Genomic DNA, 18,361 nt, shown 5'->3' with positions numbered 1-18,361 from the left:
TTTGCACAGTTCCTGTCACACAGTATCTGCTCAATTAATAGCAGCTACTATGCAAACATTTATTATCGATGTTCAGTTTCACCAGAGTGTAGTTTGACCTTGCAAACTTATTAAATCTAATTTCCCAGTACAGTGGCAGAACTTCCTGTGCTGTAGAAGCCAAGACTAAGCCTGCTGTCAGTCAGTTGTGGCCTCTACTGGGGGCCTTATGCACATCCCTAAAATAGGTCACTGCTCTTCCCTGCAGGAAGTCTTGTTCGATGCTAAGCTTCTGCATGTGTTTTGTGATTCTTAAGCCAGGGGGCAATACCTCTTCCTGTGACTAAAAGTACAAACCAAATGCTAGTTCATACCCTTGAAAAAATTGGCAGCAAAGCCTGCTTTATTGATAGAGCCATCAGATACAAACTTCATCCACATTCGGTTGGAGCTCGACTTCACGTCCTCCGGTTTCTCGTAGCCACAGAAGTGGCCAATCAGGGTGCTCTCTTCTGTGAGGCCATCGCGGATTTCCAGATAGTCATATGCACAGCTGTCATGCCTTTCAATCTAGATGGAGAAATAGAGGCACACGGATGACTACAGATGGCTGGGGGCTGAAGGCTTTTAAGAAGGGAACCTAAATATTCCTCTCAAAACCCTAACCAAGAGGCAGAAGGACCTGTGTCCTGAGCTCCTCCAAATTTCTTCTGCTTGTAGATGTCAAGGATGAATCAGGTTAAGGAGAGACTTTTTGTTGCTAGCTGCCATTGAGTTGGCTCCCCACTCACAGCAACTCCATGCACAATAGGACTCGGTGTTGTGATCCACAGGGTTTTCATTGGTTGGTTTTTGGAAGGAGATCACCAGGTCTTTCGTCCTAGCCCATCTTAGTCTGAACACTCCTCTAAAACCTGTTCATCATCATAGCAACATGCAAGCCTCCACTGACAGATGGGTGGTACCTGCATATGAGGTGTATTGACCGGGAATTGAACCTGGGTCTCCCACAAGCATTCTACCACTGAACCACTAATGTGAGATGATAAACAGGGAAGAACAATTCTAAAACACTTTCTTGGAACCAGTCCTCGTCTTGTCATCTCAATTAATCCCCATACCCTTTCCAGCAGCCTTCAGAAAGGAGGCAGACTCAATTTCACTGCCTGCAAAGGTTTCAATCTCAGATGTTCAGGTACAATCTACCAGGGGCTTCAAATGTCCTTAGTTTCCTGTCTTTAACCAAAAAATAAAGACTCATTTTCACAGAGCAGAGAGTGTCTAGCTTAAGTGAATTCATCCCTTGGGAAGACAATCTGAGCAGTACTCACCTCAAAAGCTTGGAAGGTAAGCCCCACGTGAAACCCCTCCGAGACGGTGATCCTCCACACACACTCCTTGGAAGGTCTGTAGTCATCCGGGTAGTTGGGAGATTGAATCTGACCAGCGTCTTTGTTAATGTCTCCCCCACACGTGGCTTTAGAAAGAGAGAGCACAGGAGGAAAGGGTCAGATATCATGAAGGAAGGAGGATGGCCGCTTACCACCACTAGGTGGCTTCACTTACCAACATTTTTATTTCCATCCAAAGGACTATGCCTTCTGAAAGGCACAGTTTGATGTGTTTTCAACTCTGAATTCTTTTATATAAAGAAAACAACCACGTAGAGAAGTGGCTCTCTACCTTTACTGTGCATCAGATCACCTGGTAGATTTTTCAAGCTTTGGAAGCTAGGGCCACATTCCCCAGAGATTCTGATTCAAGTGGTCTGGGTAAGATCCAAGCAGCAGTGATATGTAAGAGTCCCCCAGGTGATTCTAAGGTGCAGCCAGGGTAGGGACACACACACCCACACGTGCATGCACACACATTATTTCTTTTACAAAACCAAAACTTCGGCTTCTCCAAAATGACAACAATTTAAAGCTAAAAGAAATCTTAATAATTATCTAATGGTTTTGGTTTTTTATGGTGATGTTGTTGGGGGTGAGGAGAGGAGCCTAGCCAGAGAAGCCCAATACGTAGAACAAATAGAAGTGGGATTGTCCTGCTGGCAGCTGCCTAGAAGTCCCGCTCAATTGGTTCCCACAAGTCAACCACCATGGCGGCCTCAGGAAATTAGTTGGAAACTCGCTGATGTCATCCAAAGTCTTCTTTGCAGAAATGAAATAAATGAGATGTTTGCTCAGGCTCCCACCACAGTTCAGAGGTTGCCGTCACTGCTATATATCAAAATGTCCACACTCCTGGCACCATCCATGTATAGGAGAAGCTGACTCCCCAGCTGGACAGAAAGGAGGGCTCAGGGACAGGTACATGAGGCCTGTTCTACAATGAACACGGCTGGCCTCTCTACTTCCAGGACTTGGGGGAGAGGAGTGCACTGGAACCTTCAGTTTGCCCTCTGCAGTGCTGCAACAATGACCTGACCCCGACCCTCATGGCTCTGGCAAGCTGCCATGGAGGCCTGCAGAGGAGAGGAACAGCAGGTGCATGTGAAGGACAGAGCATCTCAGGAGCTACCAAGTGGCTCATTCCATCACAACAAACCTTCATACTCTGCGAAGAAACCCTTGCCCAGGATGTTGCTGCTGCTGCGAAACTCCACCCATAATCGGCTGTCTGTGGAGATGAGGGGCTCTGGGACTTTATCACCACAAAACCTACCTGGGAAGTAAAAAAGAATGTCAGAATGACTGCAAAGACAGCAAGAATGGGCCCATTGCAGACCAAGAGGAAGAGATGCTTCTTTAAGTGTGGTTTGGGGACCTTCCCCATCAGAGATCTGGTGGATCTGAATCATTGGGAGATAAAGCAAGAAATCTGTATGCTGATAGAATTTCCAGGGGACACTTAGAGTGAAGTTTAAAAACCAGTAATGTCAACAGTAGAGCACTCCCATCTGTTAACCCAACAATCCATTGGATTAAATTCTAGAAGTAGAGCCACCCTCAGATAGGGCTGCGGTGCTGCCTCCCACTCCCCATTCCTACACCCATGACAGACATCAACTAGAGCTAATCAACTAGAGCACTCTTTCCTGCTGAGCCCAAATGTCTCTGAATCCTTCTCAACACATCAGTGCAAGAAGCACAGACCAGTGTCGGCATGCAAGACACAACTCATTTTGAAACCCTGACTTAGAGCCTTTAGGTGGCGTGGAAAACTTCAGTCATTGATTTTACAAATATTAATACTTAATAATAAGTGGGAGAAATAACCCTAGCTGGGGCAACTTCTCCTGTGGCACATACAGGATTAGAAAACAGAACTGAAAGAGTCACGTGGGCTCTAGTAAACCTGTATGCCTCATTAAAGACTGACTTCAGTAGAATTCCAGATTTCAATCAAAGTACTTAGAATACAGCCAAGGCAGCCCTCCACCCCTCTAAACCCACCCCAGGCATCTACCTGAGAATTGCCCCACTCCACCTCAATGCCAAATGGGTCTTGTTGAGGCACCTGAAGGTGTGGCAGGATAATGGTCTGGAATGTGGCATTTCCAATACATATATTTCCTATTTCATACATAGGCTTCTGGGGGCACTTTTGGGAGCACTTAGACAATCTGCCTTCATTGCTTCAGAGAAGGGATACCAGAAAACACAACAAAGAAATCAAATCTTCTTGGCTTTTGAGTTTCAAAAGCTTAGGCATAAGACTAAAGGTTTGGAAGAATACATGATGAATAAGAGCAAAATTTTCCATTTTTGTAGCCTTAGAATAACTCCTAGGACGGAGGAGGGAGCTAATACCTGGTGTACAAGCATTATTCATGGGAGAGAGGATTGAAGGGGTACCATTAGTCCCTAAAAGAACCCTGTGCCCTGTTCCACTCTGAGCTGAGACCCTGGGTCTCATATAAGTTTGAGGATTTGAAGGGGCACCTCTAGGGGCAACCCTAGATTCTCCATGCCCTACCTGGGGTCAGAAAAGAAGGGTCTACATGGTTTGTCAAGACATTGGGCCACGAGACAGGCATGCAGAGCCCTTCAGACCACATGTGGCACAGTGGGAGCAAAATGATTCCAGGCTCCTGAGAAGGGTATAGAAGCGGCTTTCTCTTATCCTAGAGGATTTGGGGAGCCACAGGATGTCTCCCAAGCTTCTAGGGATGCTTGGGTTTGACATCAATCTAAATTGGCCTAGGGTTGGGACCAATAACCACTTAGGTGGAAAGGGGACTTAAGACCAGGCAGAGATGAAGACATCTCAGCAATGCCAGTTGGGATGGCAATACAGGAACCTCTCCACCCTCCACGCCTTGGCACAAAGTTAACCCCCCACCCCTACTCCTTCACCCTAAGGGAAGAAAAGACAAACTGATTGAAATCAAGTTCTCACTACTTGATGGAATGGAGGCTCATATAGGAACTTTTGTTATAGAAAAAACACATTTTTATCTCTTAGTCACTTGAATACGTGGTCTAAAATTTGGACCTCCTACAGAGGAAAAACGGGGAAAGAAATGCCTTCCCAGTGCATAGTAATGTAATTCCTCATGCCACATAAATATGGCAGCCCAGGGCGAGGGAGGGGATGAGGGCAGGGTAGGAGATGGGTTGAGTTGCACTGATCAGTCTACAACACAGACCAGGCAGGGCGTATTTGGACCGGAAGTCCATGCTTTTGACAAAGTCTAATTGTGGGAATCATTTAAAAATCCATTTAACACTCAAAAAACTAAACATAAAACTACCATATGACCCAGCAATTCCACTCCTAGGTATATACCCGAAAGAATTGAAAGCAGGGAATCCAACGGTTACTTGTACACCACTGTTCATGATGGCATTATTCACAGTAGCCAAAAGGTGAAAATAACCCATGTCCATCAACAGACGAATGGATAAACAAAATGTGCAATATTATTCAGTCAAGAAGAAATGAAGTTCCGATACATGCTATGCCATGGATGAACCTTGAAAACATTATGCTAAGCAAAAGGACAAATAGTGTATGAGCTAACTTACATGAAATGACTGGAATAGGAAAATTCATAGAGACAGAAAGTAGAATAGAGGTTACCAGGGACTGGGGAGAAGGAGGAACGGGGAATTATCATCTAATGGGTACTAGGTTTATGTCTGAGGAACCATGGTGACGTAGTGGTTAAGCACCAGGCTGCTAACTGAAGGGCTGGCGGTTTAAACCCACCAGCCACATTGTGGGAGAAAGATGTGATGGTCTGCTCCTGTAAAGATTACAGCCTTGGAAACCCCATGGGGCAGTTCTACTCTGTCAGATAGGGTCACTATGAGTCAGAATCAACTCGATGACAATGGTTTTGGTTTTTAGTACCTATGAGGAGCCCTGGTGGCACAGTTGTTAAGAGCTTGGATGCTAACCAAAAGGTTGGCAGTTCAAATCCACCAGCTGCTCCTTGGAAACTCCATGGGGCAGCTCTACTCTGTCGTATAGGGTTGCTATGAGTCAGAATCGACTAGATGGCAGTGGGTTTGGGATCGCTTTGGTAAATTTCTGTTTTGGTTGATGAAAACTTTTGGAAGCAGATAGCAGTGAAGGTTGCACAATATTGTGAATGTAATAAAAGCCACTGAATTGTACATTTAAAAATGGCTAAAACGGCAACTGGTGTGTTATATATATTTTACCACAATACATTTTTTTAAAAAAGAAAAATAATCCATATAACACTGGGGAGGAAATAGGTGCTGGTTTTCTTTTGTGGGTGATGAAAATGTTCTAAAATCGATTTTGGTGATGGCTGTATGACTCTGTGACCATACTAAAAACCATTGACTTGTGCACTTTATATAAGTGAATTTATGTGTGTGAATTATATCCCAATAAAGCCAGTTTTAAAAAAAAAAAAAAAATACAGTTAACAGACATGTAGCAGGCACTCTCTTACTGCCAGCACCATGTTAAATGCCAGACCAGCTACCTGAAGCTCTAACTCTGTTTTGCCCTTCTAAGAAATGGGGGGTGGGGAAGTGAGGACAGGGAGGGGATGGAAATAAATGCCACTATAGACATTTCCTAGTGGCCAACTATGGCGTACATTCTTTGGGAAAGAAAGGCGGGTAGAGGCTGCTAATCTCTTTCGGCTTCCTTCCGATTCTGGCCACCTGCAGCCTTTTGGATTTGGTGAGCTTCGTATTAAGTGAGATGAGCCGAAACTGCTGCCAAGAATTCAACAAGGAAAACATCCATCAGAAGCCTATAAATGTTCAGTAATGGTTCCTCTGGCATGGCCAATTAGTGTCAGTTTAGTTCTTGGAAAACAACATGTACGGATGGGAAAGTATTGCTTACCAGCGAGGAGGCGGATCTGCCGAACAGCAGGTAGACTACTACACCGGCTCACAAAAGGACTCCCTAGCCTAGTCCAAGTTTCAAGTCCAAGTTTCTCCTTTTAAAACTCCAGCTGTCACAGCCACTGGGGACCACTTCCAAAAGAGGAAACTTTCACTGTCTCGCTGCGTAAGTACTTAACCGGATGAGAAAAAGCACCGACCCTAGGGCCACAGGCCAGCCCGTTTCTGCCAGAAACCCAGAGGAGGTAGACATTGCAGGCAAAGGCAGTTAGAATAAATTACAAAGCATTTCTAAATAATGTTGCTCCCCAAATCACTTTGTAATCCTTTAACCAGGACCCTTCACTTTGTCCCCCTGGGTGATGTCTTCTCATTTTCATCTTCACCATAATGGTTTTCACGAAGGAGCCCTGGCAGCACAATGGTTAAGGACTCAGCTGCTAACCGAAAGGTTAGGCTTTGAACCCACCACCTGCTCTACAGGAGAAAATACTTGACAATCTGCTCCCATAAGACTACAGACTAGGAAACCCTATGGGGCAGTTCTACTCCGTCCTATAGGGTTGCTAGGAGCTGGAATTGACTTGAGGGCATACAACAATAACATGCCAGCCACTATCCTGAGCCTTTCCTTGGATTATTCCCACTATCCTCTGACTTAGGTACTGTTATTAATCCCATTTCACAGGTGAGAAAACTGAGGGTCAGAGAAATTAAATCTCAAAGCTGTAAGAAGGCTTAAGAATGGTTGCATAACTCAAAGGGTATAATCACTGTCACTGAATTGTACGTGTAGAAACTGTTGAATTGGCATATGTTCTGCAATGTATAATCTCAACAGCAACAACAAAAATAAAATAATTAAAAAACCTGTAAGAAGAAGCACGATTTGAACCCTGGCAGTCTGTGACCTTGACCTTCGTTATCTTCTTCATTGTCGTCACCATCACCTCCACCACCATCTAAATGGACTTGTCTGTTTGGGGTGCAATTCTGCGCACCATACAATTTTGATCAAATGGACATCAAACCTGTTCTCTGGGAATGGAAACTGCATCCCTATTTCCTAGTCTGGAAACAGACACATAGGAATGAAGATCAAAGGCTCAAAGCATAAAGCAACTCCATGGAAAAGCCAGCCTTGGCTGTCCAGCTCACTCCATCATTTCTGCTCATTTGGGCGGCTGCCCCTGCCCAGGGAGCCCCAATGGTGGGGCCAGGCAGCACTGATTGGCCAGCCTGGCCTTTCTGAACTTCTCTCTCCACTTCAGGGAAAGGGGGAGAAAGGGCTTTTGTATGCATTGTGGTGGCACAGAATGCCCAGAAGACAGTTCTGCATACAAAAGTGCATTGTTGGAGTAATTCCTCTGGCAGAAATAAGGAAGGGAGTCCAGCGTGCAGGTCAGTGCATAAAATTCCTGGATGAGTTCTCTCAAGCCACCTTCCTCTTCACTCTAGATGCAATCTCCTAAGTGACCTCTGCAACTGAAAAGCCAATTGGAAATCTAACCAGCCATGAAATGTTCTCAATCTACTTCCATTTCCCTTTCATAACTATGCAGAAACCCTGGTCGCCAACTGCCTCCTTCCAAGGAGACTGGGGAGCTGGAGGGAAACTCTACGGGAGGAGAGGTGTTAAATTTCTAAATTGCAATCTGGTTCCTGGGCTTAGAAAAAAAAAAAAACTTAGAGGAGGAGTTTAATAAGGATATCAAGAAGAGGAAATGCAGATGAGGACACTACAAGTAGGCTCCGTGGGGAGTCATAAAGGGTTCATTCATAAAAAGTTATGCGTCCATTATGCCTGGATTTTCACACACTGCCCTGGGAAAATATGCAATGCACGGTTTTTCAGAGCAAGATGCATACTTTCACAATCCGCCCTAATCCCCTCTGCCTCCTGCCAAAGGGGCATTGACCTGCCTCCTCCCGGCAGATTTCATGGCACTGACCCCTCCCAGGGACCAGCTTGGTCCGCACAATGCACTTGTTCCAAACACAAAAGTTCACTAACAACTGCATTTGGGAACATCAGAGCAGGCCAAATAGTTGGCAAAGGAGAACTCTTGCAAATGAAGAGTGACGGTTACAGGCACTGGGCCATGCCTTGGCTACAGCACACTCAACACACACACATATACACATACTCACACACACACACTATAAAAGTGTAAAATATGAGCCAAAAAAAACCCCTACAAACAGCACAAGCCCCAGCTTCTAATTAATGAAAGTGTGACCTGGGATACCAGGATCTGTAGTGAGAGCATTTTTTGCTTCAGTTTCAAAAGAAAGGAACTATGTACTGGAAATCTCTTGACTTGTGCCCATTCTCAGGAACATGTCTTAGCCCTCTCTGGGGAGCTTCAGTAACAGAGAACTTCCTTCTGAGGCATGTAAATCTATCCCGTTTCTGGGGGAATATAGGGTTGCCAGATTTCACAAACAAAAATACAGGAAGCCTAGTTAAATTTGAATTTCAGAGACACAAGAGATAATGTGTTTTATCTGACAACCCTGGGGGATACGCTTCTTAGATTCAGCAGTCCCCTGTCCCCATCACCAGATCTGTGCTCTCCGGTTTGGTATCAGTCACCACCTGGCTGTGTGGCCTTAGGAAGTTGGCCTACATTTGAGGAAGCTTGGTTTTCTCTTGAAGGTGTGGGAGTAAGTGGCACGACGGTTAAGCGTTTGGGTGCTAACTGAAAGGTTGGCAGTTCTAACCTACCCAGTGGCTCTGCAGGAGAAAAACCTGGAGATCTGCTTCCATAAATATGACAGCCTAGAAAACCCCATGGGGCAGTTCTACTCTGTCACATGGGGCAGTTCTACTCTGTCACATGGGGCAGTTCTACTCTGTCACATGGGGCAGTTCTACTCTGTCACATGGGGTCGCTATAAGTTGGAACTGACCTGAGGGCAGGCAACAACAACAGGGCCTCTGCCAGGCTTTGACTCCATGTTTCCATGAAACTCTTTCTATACAGCTTCTTTCACTTCTTTTTTTTATTATAAAATAATTCCTGAATGCATTCTTATAAAAGACCCAAAAAATCCAGAGGTACATATAAAGCCAGCATGATGCTCCCCACAGTCATCTCCCCACTTCCTCTCTCAGAGGTAGCCACCTTCAACAGTTGATGAGCATCCTTTCAGTCCCCTTCATATGAATTTGATGTCAGAGATGTGCACAGTCACGTGTAATTATAGGTAAATGGGATCACTCCCTGGCCCGACTTGTGGAGATTCTGATTCAATAGTCTCCCAGGAATCCGTATTCATAAAAATCATCCCAGGTGATTCTGGTGTTCAGCTAGTCTTGGGAACCTCTGCCACTGGGAATTCAGGTGGGAGTCCCTGGCTAGTGCAAATAGTTAACAAACACACTCAAAGGCTGCTAACTGAAAGTTTGGAGGCTTGACTCTACCCAGAGGTGCCTCAGAAGAAAGACCTGGCAATCTTTTGAAAAATTAACCATTGAAAACCCTATTGAGTACACCTCTGCTCTGACATATATGGGGTCGCTGTGAGTCAGAATTGATTTGACAGCAAATGGTTTTAGTCTTTTTGGTGCACCCAATCAGCACTTCCCATAAAGTATGCCTCCCTCTGTCTGCTAGCACACACCTTGTCTGCTCATATTAAACAGAAAACCAGGGCCAACAGCTTCCAACCTGCCATCGGGAGGTGTAACCCATTTGTCCTGCAGTATACTCACTCCTGTCTGTGCCTGACTCAAGGCCACCTTCTTGGCTTGCCTACCTGGACAGCTCGCTACCTAAATGATTCATCCTGGTATCCCACTCAGAGCTTGCCTGGCTGCTCCCCAGCTCTGAAGAGCTCTTGTGAGTGCCCATTCCCACCTGTTGGTCCACCAGGAATTTGAACTCATGAACTGAAGGGCTGGTGTGCTCTTCCCGAGGGTAACTAACCTGGCTGGCACCCCTGGGCCATACAGAATCTCAGTATCTGCCAGACCCCTTTAGGTCCAGCCAGACCCACTGTTCCAGTTTCTTCTGACCTATCCCGTCCTTGTTTCCTCCAAATCCGACATAAATGCTTGGCTGTGAAACCTCCCAACTTAGCCCTCCCCTTTCTTTCCTATCCACATCTTCAGTCAGCTGTCTCAACAGCAGCTTGCTCCAGGATGGTCATTCACAGCACAGGAAGTATGGCTTCTTTGTCCACATGAACACATTCCAGGGACAAAGTCTTCACTGAGAGCTTAGCCTTGTCCAACCTGGGGCCCCATCCTACAGACCGCTCTAGGAATGAAGACATCTCACTCTCAGGCAAGACCCTTCCATCGGGCTCCTTGTAAATCTGCTTCTCTCTCTAGCTCCAACATGACTGTCATTCCTGGGCCAAATGAGTTCCAATGTCGACTCCCAGGACACTGATGCCATCTTCCCTGGGTATCCATGACAATTTCTCTTCTGGTGACCAACCTTGAGTGGACTAACCTTTCTCTTTACAATCACTTCCCCTTGCTTCTCACTCAAGATCCAAGCTACATTTTTTTGATGAGTTCCTGCACTGTTTTCACAAAAATAATACATGCTAATTGTAGAAAATATGGTTAAACCAAGAAGAGTAGAATAAATTTCTAAAAAGCATACGCCACCATTCTAAAATCATCATTGTGCATCGTTTATTTACATTCCTGATTATAATTTTACTTAGATGTATATTTATATTTATATTGGGATCACAACATGGTTTCCTCCAGCTGAATTCAACCTGCACAATGCTTTAAATAATTTTGTTTGAAATGATTTTGGACAGGATATTCGCTCTTCAGTTTGCCACGTTCCCACTGCTCCTTATTGTATTATATCAACCTCATTTTATTCATTTATGCTTTATCCCTGAAGGCATCTGAGTTTGCAATACCTGCATAATATACACATAAATGTGTTTCTCACCAAAATGGAATTCTATCACACTTTGTATCATACTTTTTTTTTTCCTTTAACAACATACAATTAGCACTTCTCTGTATTAATAAACAGTCACCTCTAACGTGCTCGGTAAAATGCAGGGTCAGCAAAAAAGGAGAAGATACTCAATGAGATGGACTGACACAGTGGCTGCAGCAATGGGTTCAAACATAACAGCAACGATTGTGAAGGTGGACCACCACGTAATCGGCCAGTGTCTTGTTCTGTCGTACATAGCGTGACTATGAGTCAGAACCAAATTGACAGCACCTAATAACCACCTGAAACATTTTTTCCCCAATGTTATTTTTAACAGATGGCTAGTTTTCCATTGAGAGGATGCATCATTATGCATTCAGCTAGCCCCTACTGTCAGACATTTAAATCGTTTTCCATTTTCCTGCTTTGGTGAGCATCCCTGTCGCTGAAGCTTTGCACGCTTCCTTAATTAGTTTCCTAGTATAAATTCCAAGAAGAGGAATTGTTGGGTCAAAGGGTATTCACGGTTTTTAAAAGCTTTTAACATGGGTGGCCAAATGGAGTGTTCAGAGTTTTACAATGACACAGACCCTTGAGAGCTTCCTGTGCTGCCATCAGGGTGGACCCTCCCCAACATTAACAGTATCGCAGAGAACATCAGAGCGCTGTTTCTCAAGCCTTTCTAACGGCAACTCACCCAGGAGGGGGGCTTTTCTCCAATAGCCATCCCGGACCTCCACGTAATCGTACCAGCACAGGCGGCTTTTAAACAAATCCATGGACGTGAAGTTTAGGATGATCTGCAAAGAGTTACCATAAGGTGAGTTTTGGCAGCAAAGCCTGAGGAGTTTGGAAAGATACATCTTGAATACTTGCGTTCTCATGTTACCCTTTAGCATACAGAGCTCTCCAGCCACAGTAGGAGTGTCTTCTTGCAAATACACTCACAGGAAACCCTATGACATTAAATAATAAACCTTAAGCAGGATGGGGAGCAAACAGAAGGAGATGAGTCCTTTGGTTCTGTCTGGGGAGTAACTTGAGCTTTTGAAGGCACTAGATGGTTTACAGAAAGCAAGACGCATTAAAAGAGACTGGCTGGGGTGCACCAAGACTGGGGATTTGGAAGGAGTTAAAGGTTCAATGAAGTCCAGAGATAGGGAGAGATCTTGTAACATCATCAATCATTCCAAAGGGTCCAGGGTTAACCCAAGTGCATCTGAGCACTTCCATGATCAATGTCTCCCCAGCCATGACTCCCTCTTCTGAGGCTGGTGTGTCTAATAGCCTTCCTACAACAAACAGGTCATCTACTCATTCATTCATTCATTCCACCACCATTTATTGACCACCTATGGTGTGTCAGTCTACTGGCTGATTGAGATAGAAAGATCAGTTAGATGGGTCTGCAGGGAGCTCAGAGAACAGAGAGAAAGGCAGATGTATCAAGTTAATTAGAACACTGTGGTATAAATGCTGAAAAGAGAGGGATGGTTAGCAGGAGCATTTTGGAAGCCCCAGGGAGGGACAAATAAATTCTGCCTGGTAATACTGGAGAAGACTTCTTAGAGTAGTGGCATTTAAACTAAGAGGGATCAGGGTTCACAGAGCAAAAGAGTATTTCAGAGAGAGGCGTAAGCATAGGCAAAGAGGTATTTGAGAATTGTACTGTATGCATGGGGGCATTGCAGTGGTAGAATTCTCACCTTCCATGCAGGAGACCTGGGCTCAATTCCTACCCAATGCACCTCATAAGCAGCCATCCCTGTCTGTTAGTGGAGGCTTGCATGTTGCTATTATGCTGAACGGGTTTCAGAAGAGCTTCCAGACTAAAACTAAGACTAGGGAGAAAAGCCTGGTGATATATTTCCAAAAATCAGCCAATGAAAACCCTATGGGTCACACTGTTCAATTCACAGCTAATCATAGGGATGCAACAGGACTAGGCAGCATTTTGTTCTGTTGTACATGGGGTCACCAGGAGTCAGGGGTCAACTTGATGGCAGCTAACAACAACACTGCAGAGCCAGAGTAGGTCAATGTGTGGAGAAGGCAGAAAGGGCAAGGAGATTGAGCAAAGGCTGGAGGGTGGGAAGTTCAGATGGGCTGTGAAGGTAGGCTTCAATTCTTCCATACACCCCTGAAGTCATTCAGTGAATGCCCCGTCACTAAATGGTGGAGGGGGCTTGGTGGCCCTGTGGACTGGGCCTCAGCGCACTGGCGCTCCACTGATGACCTGGCCCTGGTCCCTACTACAACCCTGGCAGCTCGGGGCTCCCCTGGCAGACTTCCCAGAGCAGCGTTCAGGATTTTCTCCTCACCCATTACCTCCCATTCAAGCTCCACCAAGTATGGTCCTGCATCTCCTCCTGCACCAAGAAGCAACGGGATGTCTGGACCCAGCTCCCAAATTTACCCTCTACCTGTGCTTGACACAACCCTGCTCCATCATTTCTCATCTCTTCTTGCTCTCCAGGCTCCTCGCTCTGCCCCATCGCCTGTGCCCTTGACCATTCTTTTTCCACCTCCAAGTGGACCTTGCTCTCAGCCAGTTCATCTCTCTCCAACATCTCCACTATCTCCCCCTCCACTGGTCTCCTTCTGTTATATTCAAACAGTCCCAGAGTTTCTCTTTCTGTAAACAAACTCTTAGGCTGGGGTGGGCTGCAGATCAAGGGTTCCAAGGCCCTTCCTGCCAAATCTATGAGGCTATTATTTGGCCTCAGTCTCGGGTCTCTGTGGCTCCTTTGCCTAGAATCCCTCCTCTTCTGGGTTTTCACCACACTAGCCAACATTCTCACCGTTGTTCTCTTTCTTCGGTTGGTCTTGTTCTCCCTGCGTCCCAATATCTGGGAAGCACCTCTAAACACAACACTTCACTTCCAACTTCCCTCTGAGAGATCATCACCCCCATCATCCAGGTACAAAACCTTGGTGTTACCTCTATTTTGCCCCTATTGTCTATCCCTGCCCTCCACATCTGCTCAGCATCCATTCTGACATATTTTTTTTCCTATAAGAGGTATTGTGTTCCTCCCCTCCACCCCAATCTCACAGCCCCTTCAACACCCCTCTGGATTGCTCTCCCTGAGATGATTCCTGGGCTCCTCCCTGCCAAGTCCCCACCCATCCTGCACACCAGGGTTCTAGATCAACCTTCCACTTATATCCCATGGTTACTAGATCCCAGCCCTGCTCAGAAAACTTTGGTGGCTCCCTCTACCCCTCTCTCAGCCTCTCAGAAATTAAACTCTCTGCTTACTGTCCAGACCCTACAGGGCCCATCGTAGATATCTTTATCTACCGGTGTTCCCTGATAACATCTGTGTTCAGGAAGCCCTGTCCAGACCCACCTCCTCTCTGGATCAGTCTCTGATTGACCGGATGGATTCAATCTGTGCCTCTTTGGGACTCCTTTCTCTCCTTTATAGTGAGACCAGAGCAGGTGTTTTTACAGTCACACAGATCTGAATTTGCATCTCAGTTCCACCCCTTACAGGTTCTGGAATCTTGGGAAAATATTTGCCCTCTTTGACCTCTTTTTTTTTGACCTCTAGTTTCCCCGTTTGTAAAACAATAAACACACCATTAGGTTCTTAAGGGGACTGCACGAGAAACTATACAGAGTGTATACCACTGCGCTTGGCACATAAAAGACACTCAATAAATTGTCATTTTAAAAATCAAGGCACTGAGTATGCACATTAAAGAAAAAAAATCTGTAGCTGTCGAGTCAATTCCAATTCATAGCAACACTACAGGAAAGAGTAAGATTTGCCCTCCCTATAGGGTTTCCAAGGAGATGCTGGTGGATTCGAACTGCCAACCTTTTAGTTAGCAGCCAAGAGCTTAACCATTGTACCACCAGGGCTCCAAGTATATACATAGCGTACCACAAACCACATACACTAAGTGGTCCACACAGGCTACCTGTCTTGACTGATGTTGACAGTGCCGTCCCTTCCCTTGGAAAAGCCCTATCCTAAGAGATAGTCACTACCAGAAAAAAACAACTCGTCCCTATGTTGTTGAGTGTGTATGTGTTTATGTGCATGTGTGAGCATGTGTGTGTGTGTGTGTGTGTGTGTGTGTGAGGTGTCACTCTTTCCTTTCAAACTAGCCCAGTGGTTCTCAATCCTGCTTACACATTAAAATCGCTTGGAAGCTTTGGAAAAAATACTGGTGCCCAGCTCATGTCCCTCCTTCAATTAAATCAGACTCCCTATGGGTGGGTCAGAGCAGAACTAAACTCTAAGTCTCTTGAAGACAGGGATTGTGCCCTAGATTTCTTTTGCACAAAGTTGGCATTCAGTGTAAAGTGCTCAGTAAGACTTAGCTGATTGCAATATAATTCTTTAGCCTTTGCTTTAAAAATTACAGAAAGGAAATGTTATTACAGCATCCTTGGTAACACATTCATGATCTGAATGAACTGGGTTAATTATTCACGGTAATTATTTTAAGCATGTTAGTGAACCATAAAGACCATAGGGGAAGAGGTGATGAACAAGAGGTGATACTTGAATCAATCAAGTTTGCTAATTACTAGCAGCTCTAGGGAAAGCTGGGCGAAGCAGAAATTGAAATAATGGTGCAGGAATTCAATGATGTGTATTCTCGCTGCCCTCAGTTAACGCTAATAATTAAGGCTTGGTGAATCTAACACAGTTCAAGCATATCACATAGCCTCTCCTGTGCGGGGATATCCAGCAATTTAAGGATTGCCTGACTCTTTCCTTTTCTTCCTCCTGCTTCCTGCCTCCCTCCCTTTAGTGCCTCCAAGAAGGCACAGGGACACCAAATTCACCCGATCAAGAGTCTCTTGGACTCAAGATGACAACTATACTGGCTTAAATGCTTAGAGCCAGAGGAAGGATGTGTGTGTGTGTGTGAATGCATGTTCAAATGTCTATTAGCTTGTCTCCTTTGTGTGATAATATAAGATAATGCTTAAGCATCCAGGCTCCCAGAGTCAAATCGCCTGAGTTCAAATAACAACTCCGCAACAAACTACTTCAGGAGCCTTGGGCAGGTCTATTTCCTTTTCTGTAAAATGAGCATGGTTATAGCACCTGCCATAAGAAGTTGTTGTGAAGATTAGATAAGATGTCCCACAAAATGTGCTGAGAACAGTCCCAGCCCATAGAAAATGATCACATTGATTTGTAGCCAATATTTCTCTCTGGTTAACCCATTCTGCTTAACTTGACATTGAAATGGGCATTTTTATTAAAAAGTTATCAATTCGGAAACCTGAATATTGGCTACAAGTGCCTAAAGAATTTCAACAACCCCTACCCCCGCCCCCAGCTGCAAGCTTTCACTCAGTCACCCATCCATCCACACATCCACTCAACTAATACTTATTGTGTGGCTACTTTGTGCCATGGACAGTGTTGGGTGACAGGGACCTGGGTGTGACAATCTCTGTCCTCAATGAGCTTATGGTTTAGAAAGATGACAGCCAAATAAACCTGCAGTCACAATCCTGTGACATGTGCTATGATAGGTAGGATTGTAGGGGGCGAACACAGGAGGAGTCCCCTCGCCTAGACCTAAGGGACAGAGAGACTTTCTCAAAGATAATTTAATTTAGGCTGAGGCTACTCGAATTTGTAGAGTGATGTAGAAGACATCTTTTTTGTCTTTGGAGTCTAGAAGTCCTGAGTTCAGTTCCCAGTTCTATATCTTACTAGCTCTGTGAATTTGAGCAATTTTCTTAATGTTGAGACTCAAATTCCTCATCCATATAATGGATATAAGACTAGGCATCATGCTGTAGGGTCAAGAACAGCACCACCCTTGGACCAGGCAAAAGAAGCCCATGCCCTGGACTCATCTTTAGAGGATCATGGAATCTGCAGGGCCAAAGGAAAGTATCCACTCAGAGCTTCTGCCACCCTTTGTAGACCATGTTCCAGGTAGCCAGGAACTGGAATTCCCATCCAAATGGCTCTGAGCCCATGTTCGGGGTGTGCAATGGCCCCAGACCAACCCCTTTAGGGTAGACTTACACCTTGGCAAGTCTATTCTGCTGGAGGGGCAGCCAGGGAGCAGCCATTTGCAAGGCAGGAATGGATGGTGAGAGGGTGTGTGCATGGATGCTCCTGAGGCCTCTGGTGGTGAGACAGAGTCTGGGTGGGGGAGGTGGGAGGAGAAGAAGCATCTGGCCATGGGTTGGGCGCTATTTCTCCCCATATTACCACTTTCCAGAAGAGCACTCCGAGGTGTCAGGGAATTCTAAATTGGATCCTCACCTTCCAGAGCATTGTTGTCATGTGCTGTTGAGTTTTCCCAACTCATAGTGACCCTATATGACAGAATAGAACTGCCCTACAGGGTTTCGTAGGCTGTAGTGGTACAATGGTTAGGTGCTCAGCTGCTAACTGAAAGGTTGGCAGTTCGAACCCACCAGATCCTCTGCCAGGAGAAGGACCTGACAACCTGCCCCTGTAAAGATTACAGCCTAGGAAACTCTACAGGGCAGTTGTACTCTGTCCTATGGGGCTGCTATCTGTCGGAATTGACTCCACGGCACACAACAACTACAATTTTTAGGGAGCGGATTGCCCGGTTTGTCTCTCACAGAGCTGCTGGGGGGTTTGAACCGCTGACCTTTCAGTTAGCAGCCAAGCACTTAACCATTGCATCACCAGGGCTCCTTTCCAGAACATTAGGATGGTGTATTTATTGAGGTAGAAGCACAGAGTCTACTTTATTTTACAGACTGTTAGCTTGATTTATAACTTTAAAATATTTGGACATTTAGTACATAGACCTCCATTTGAATGGGTGAGATTGGTTGAGAAGTTCAGAAATCATTCATGTAAAACAACAGCACCATGCCTAGCACATAGCGGTGCTTATAAAATAAAAGCAGTTGTTATTGGTAAAATAATGATTCCTCAAGCCTAGACCCAACTTAAAGAAGCTAGGTTATTGGCAGAGGGGGCTTCATACCTACCTTTTCCCCTGGGGTGACCGATATCCTCCAAACACAGTGGGAGTAAGAAGGGTAGCCATTTGGGAAACCAGGTGCGGAGAAGTTCCCTGTTGTGTCCTGTAGGGTCTCCCCACACGCTGTGCAAGCAAAACAACAACTGTGATTCTGGCCTGGGCACACGTTCTTGTCCCAGTGGCTCCCCATGCAAATAGCTGGCAAGTAAATACATCCCTTTACAA

General features: G+C 45.4%; 1 protein-coding gene across 1 annotated transcript in view; it reads right to left on the bottom strand.

The window, feature by feature from the left end:
- Positions 1-18,361, bottom strand: part of TLL2 (tolloid like 2) — a 163,361-nt gene that overhangs the window by 22,226 nt on the left and 122,774 nt on the right. The window contains exons 9-13 of the mRNA XM_003409211.4: positions 18,144-18,259; positions 11,877-11,979; positions 2,530-2,646; positions 1,311-1,456; positions 354-549 (exon numbers count right to left, since the gene is read on the bottom strand). Coding sequence (XP_003409259.1) covers positions 354-549; positions 1,311-1,456; positions 2,530-2,646; positions 11,877-11,979; positions 18,144-18,259 — 678 coding nt within the window. The remainder of the gene's footprint in view (positions 1-353; positions 550-1,310; positions 1,457-2,529; positions 2,647-11,876; positions 11,980-18,143; positions 18,260-18,361) is intronic.

The sequence above is a fragment of the Loxodonta africana genome, chromosome 16 (assembly GCF_030014295.1).
Source record: "Loxodonta africana isolate mLoxAfr1 chromosome 16, mLoxAfr1.hap2, whole genome shotgun sequence".
In the NCBI taxonomy this organism is placed as follows: domain Eukaryota; kingdom Metazoa; phylum Chordata; class Mammalia; order Proboscidea; family Elephantidae; genus Loxodonta; species Loxodonta africana.
The sequence above is the reverse complement of the archived record's forward strand: the minus strand, read 5'-3'. Positions and strand labels throughout refer to the sequence as shown.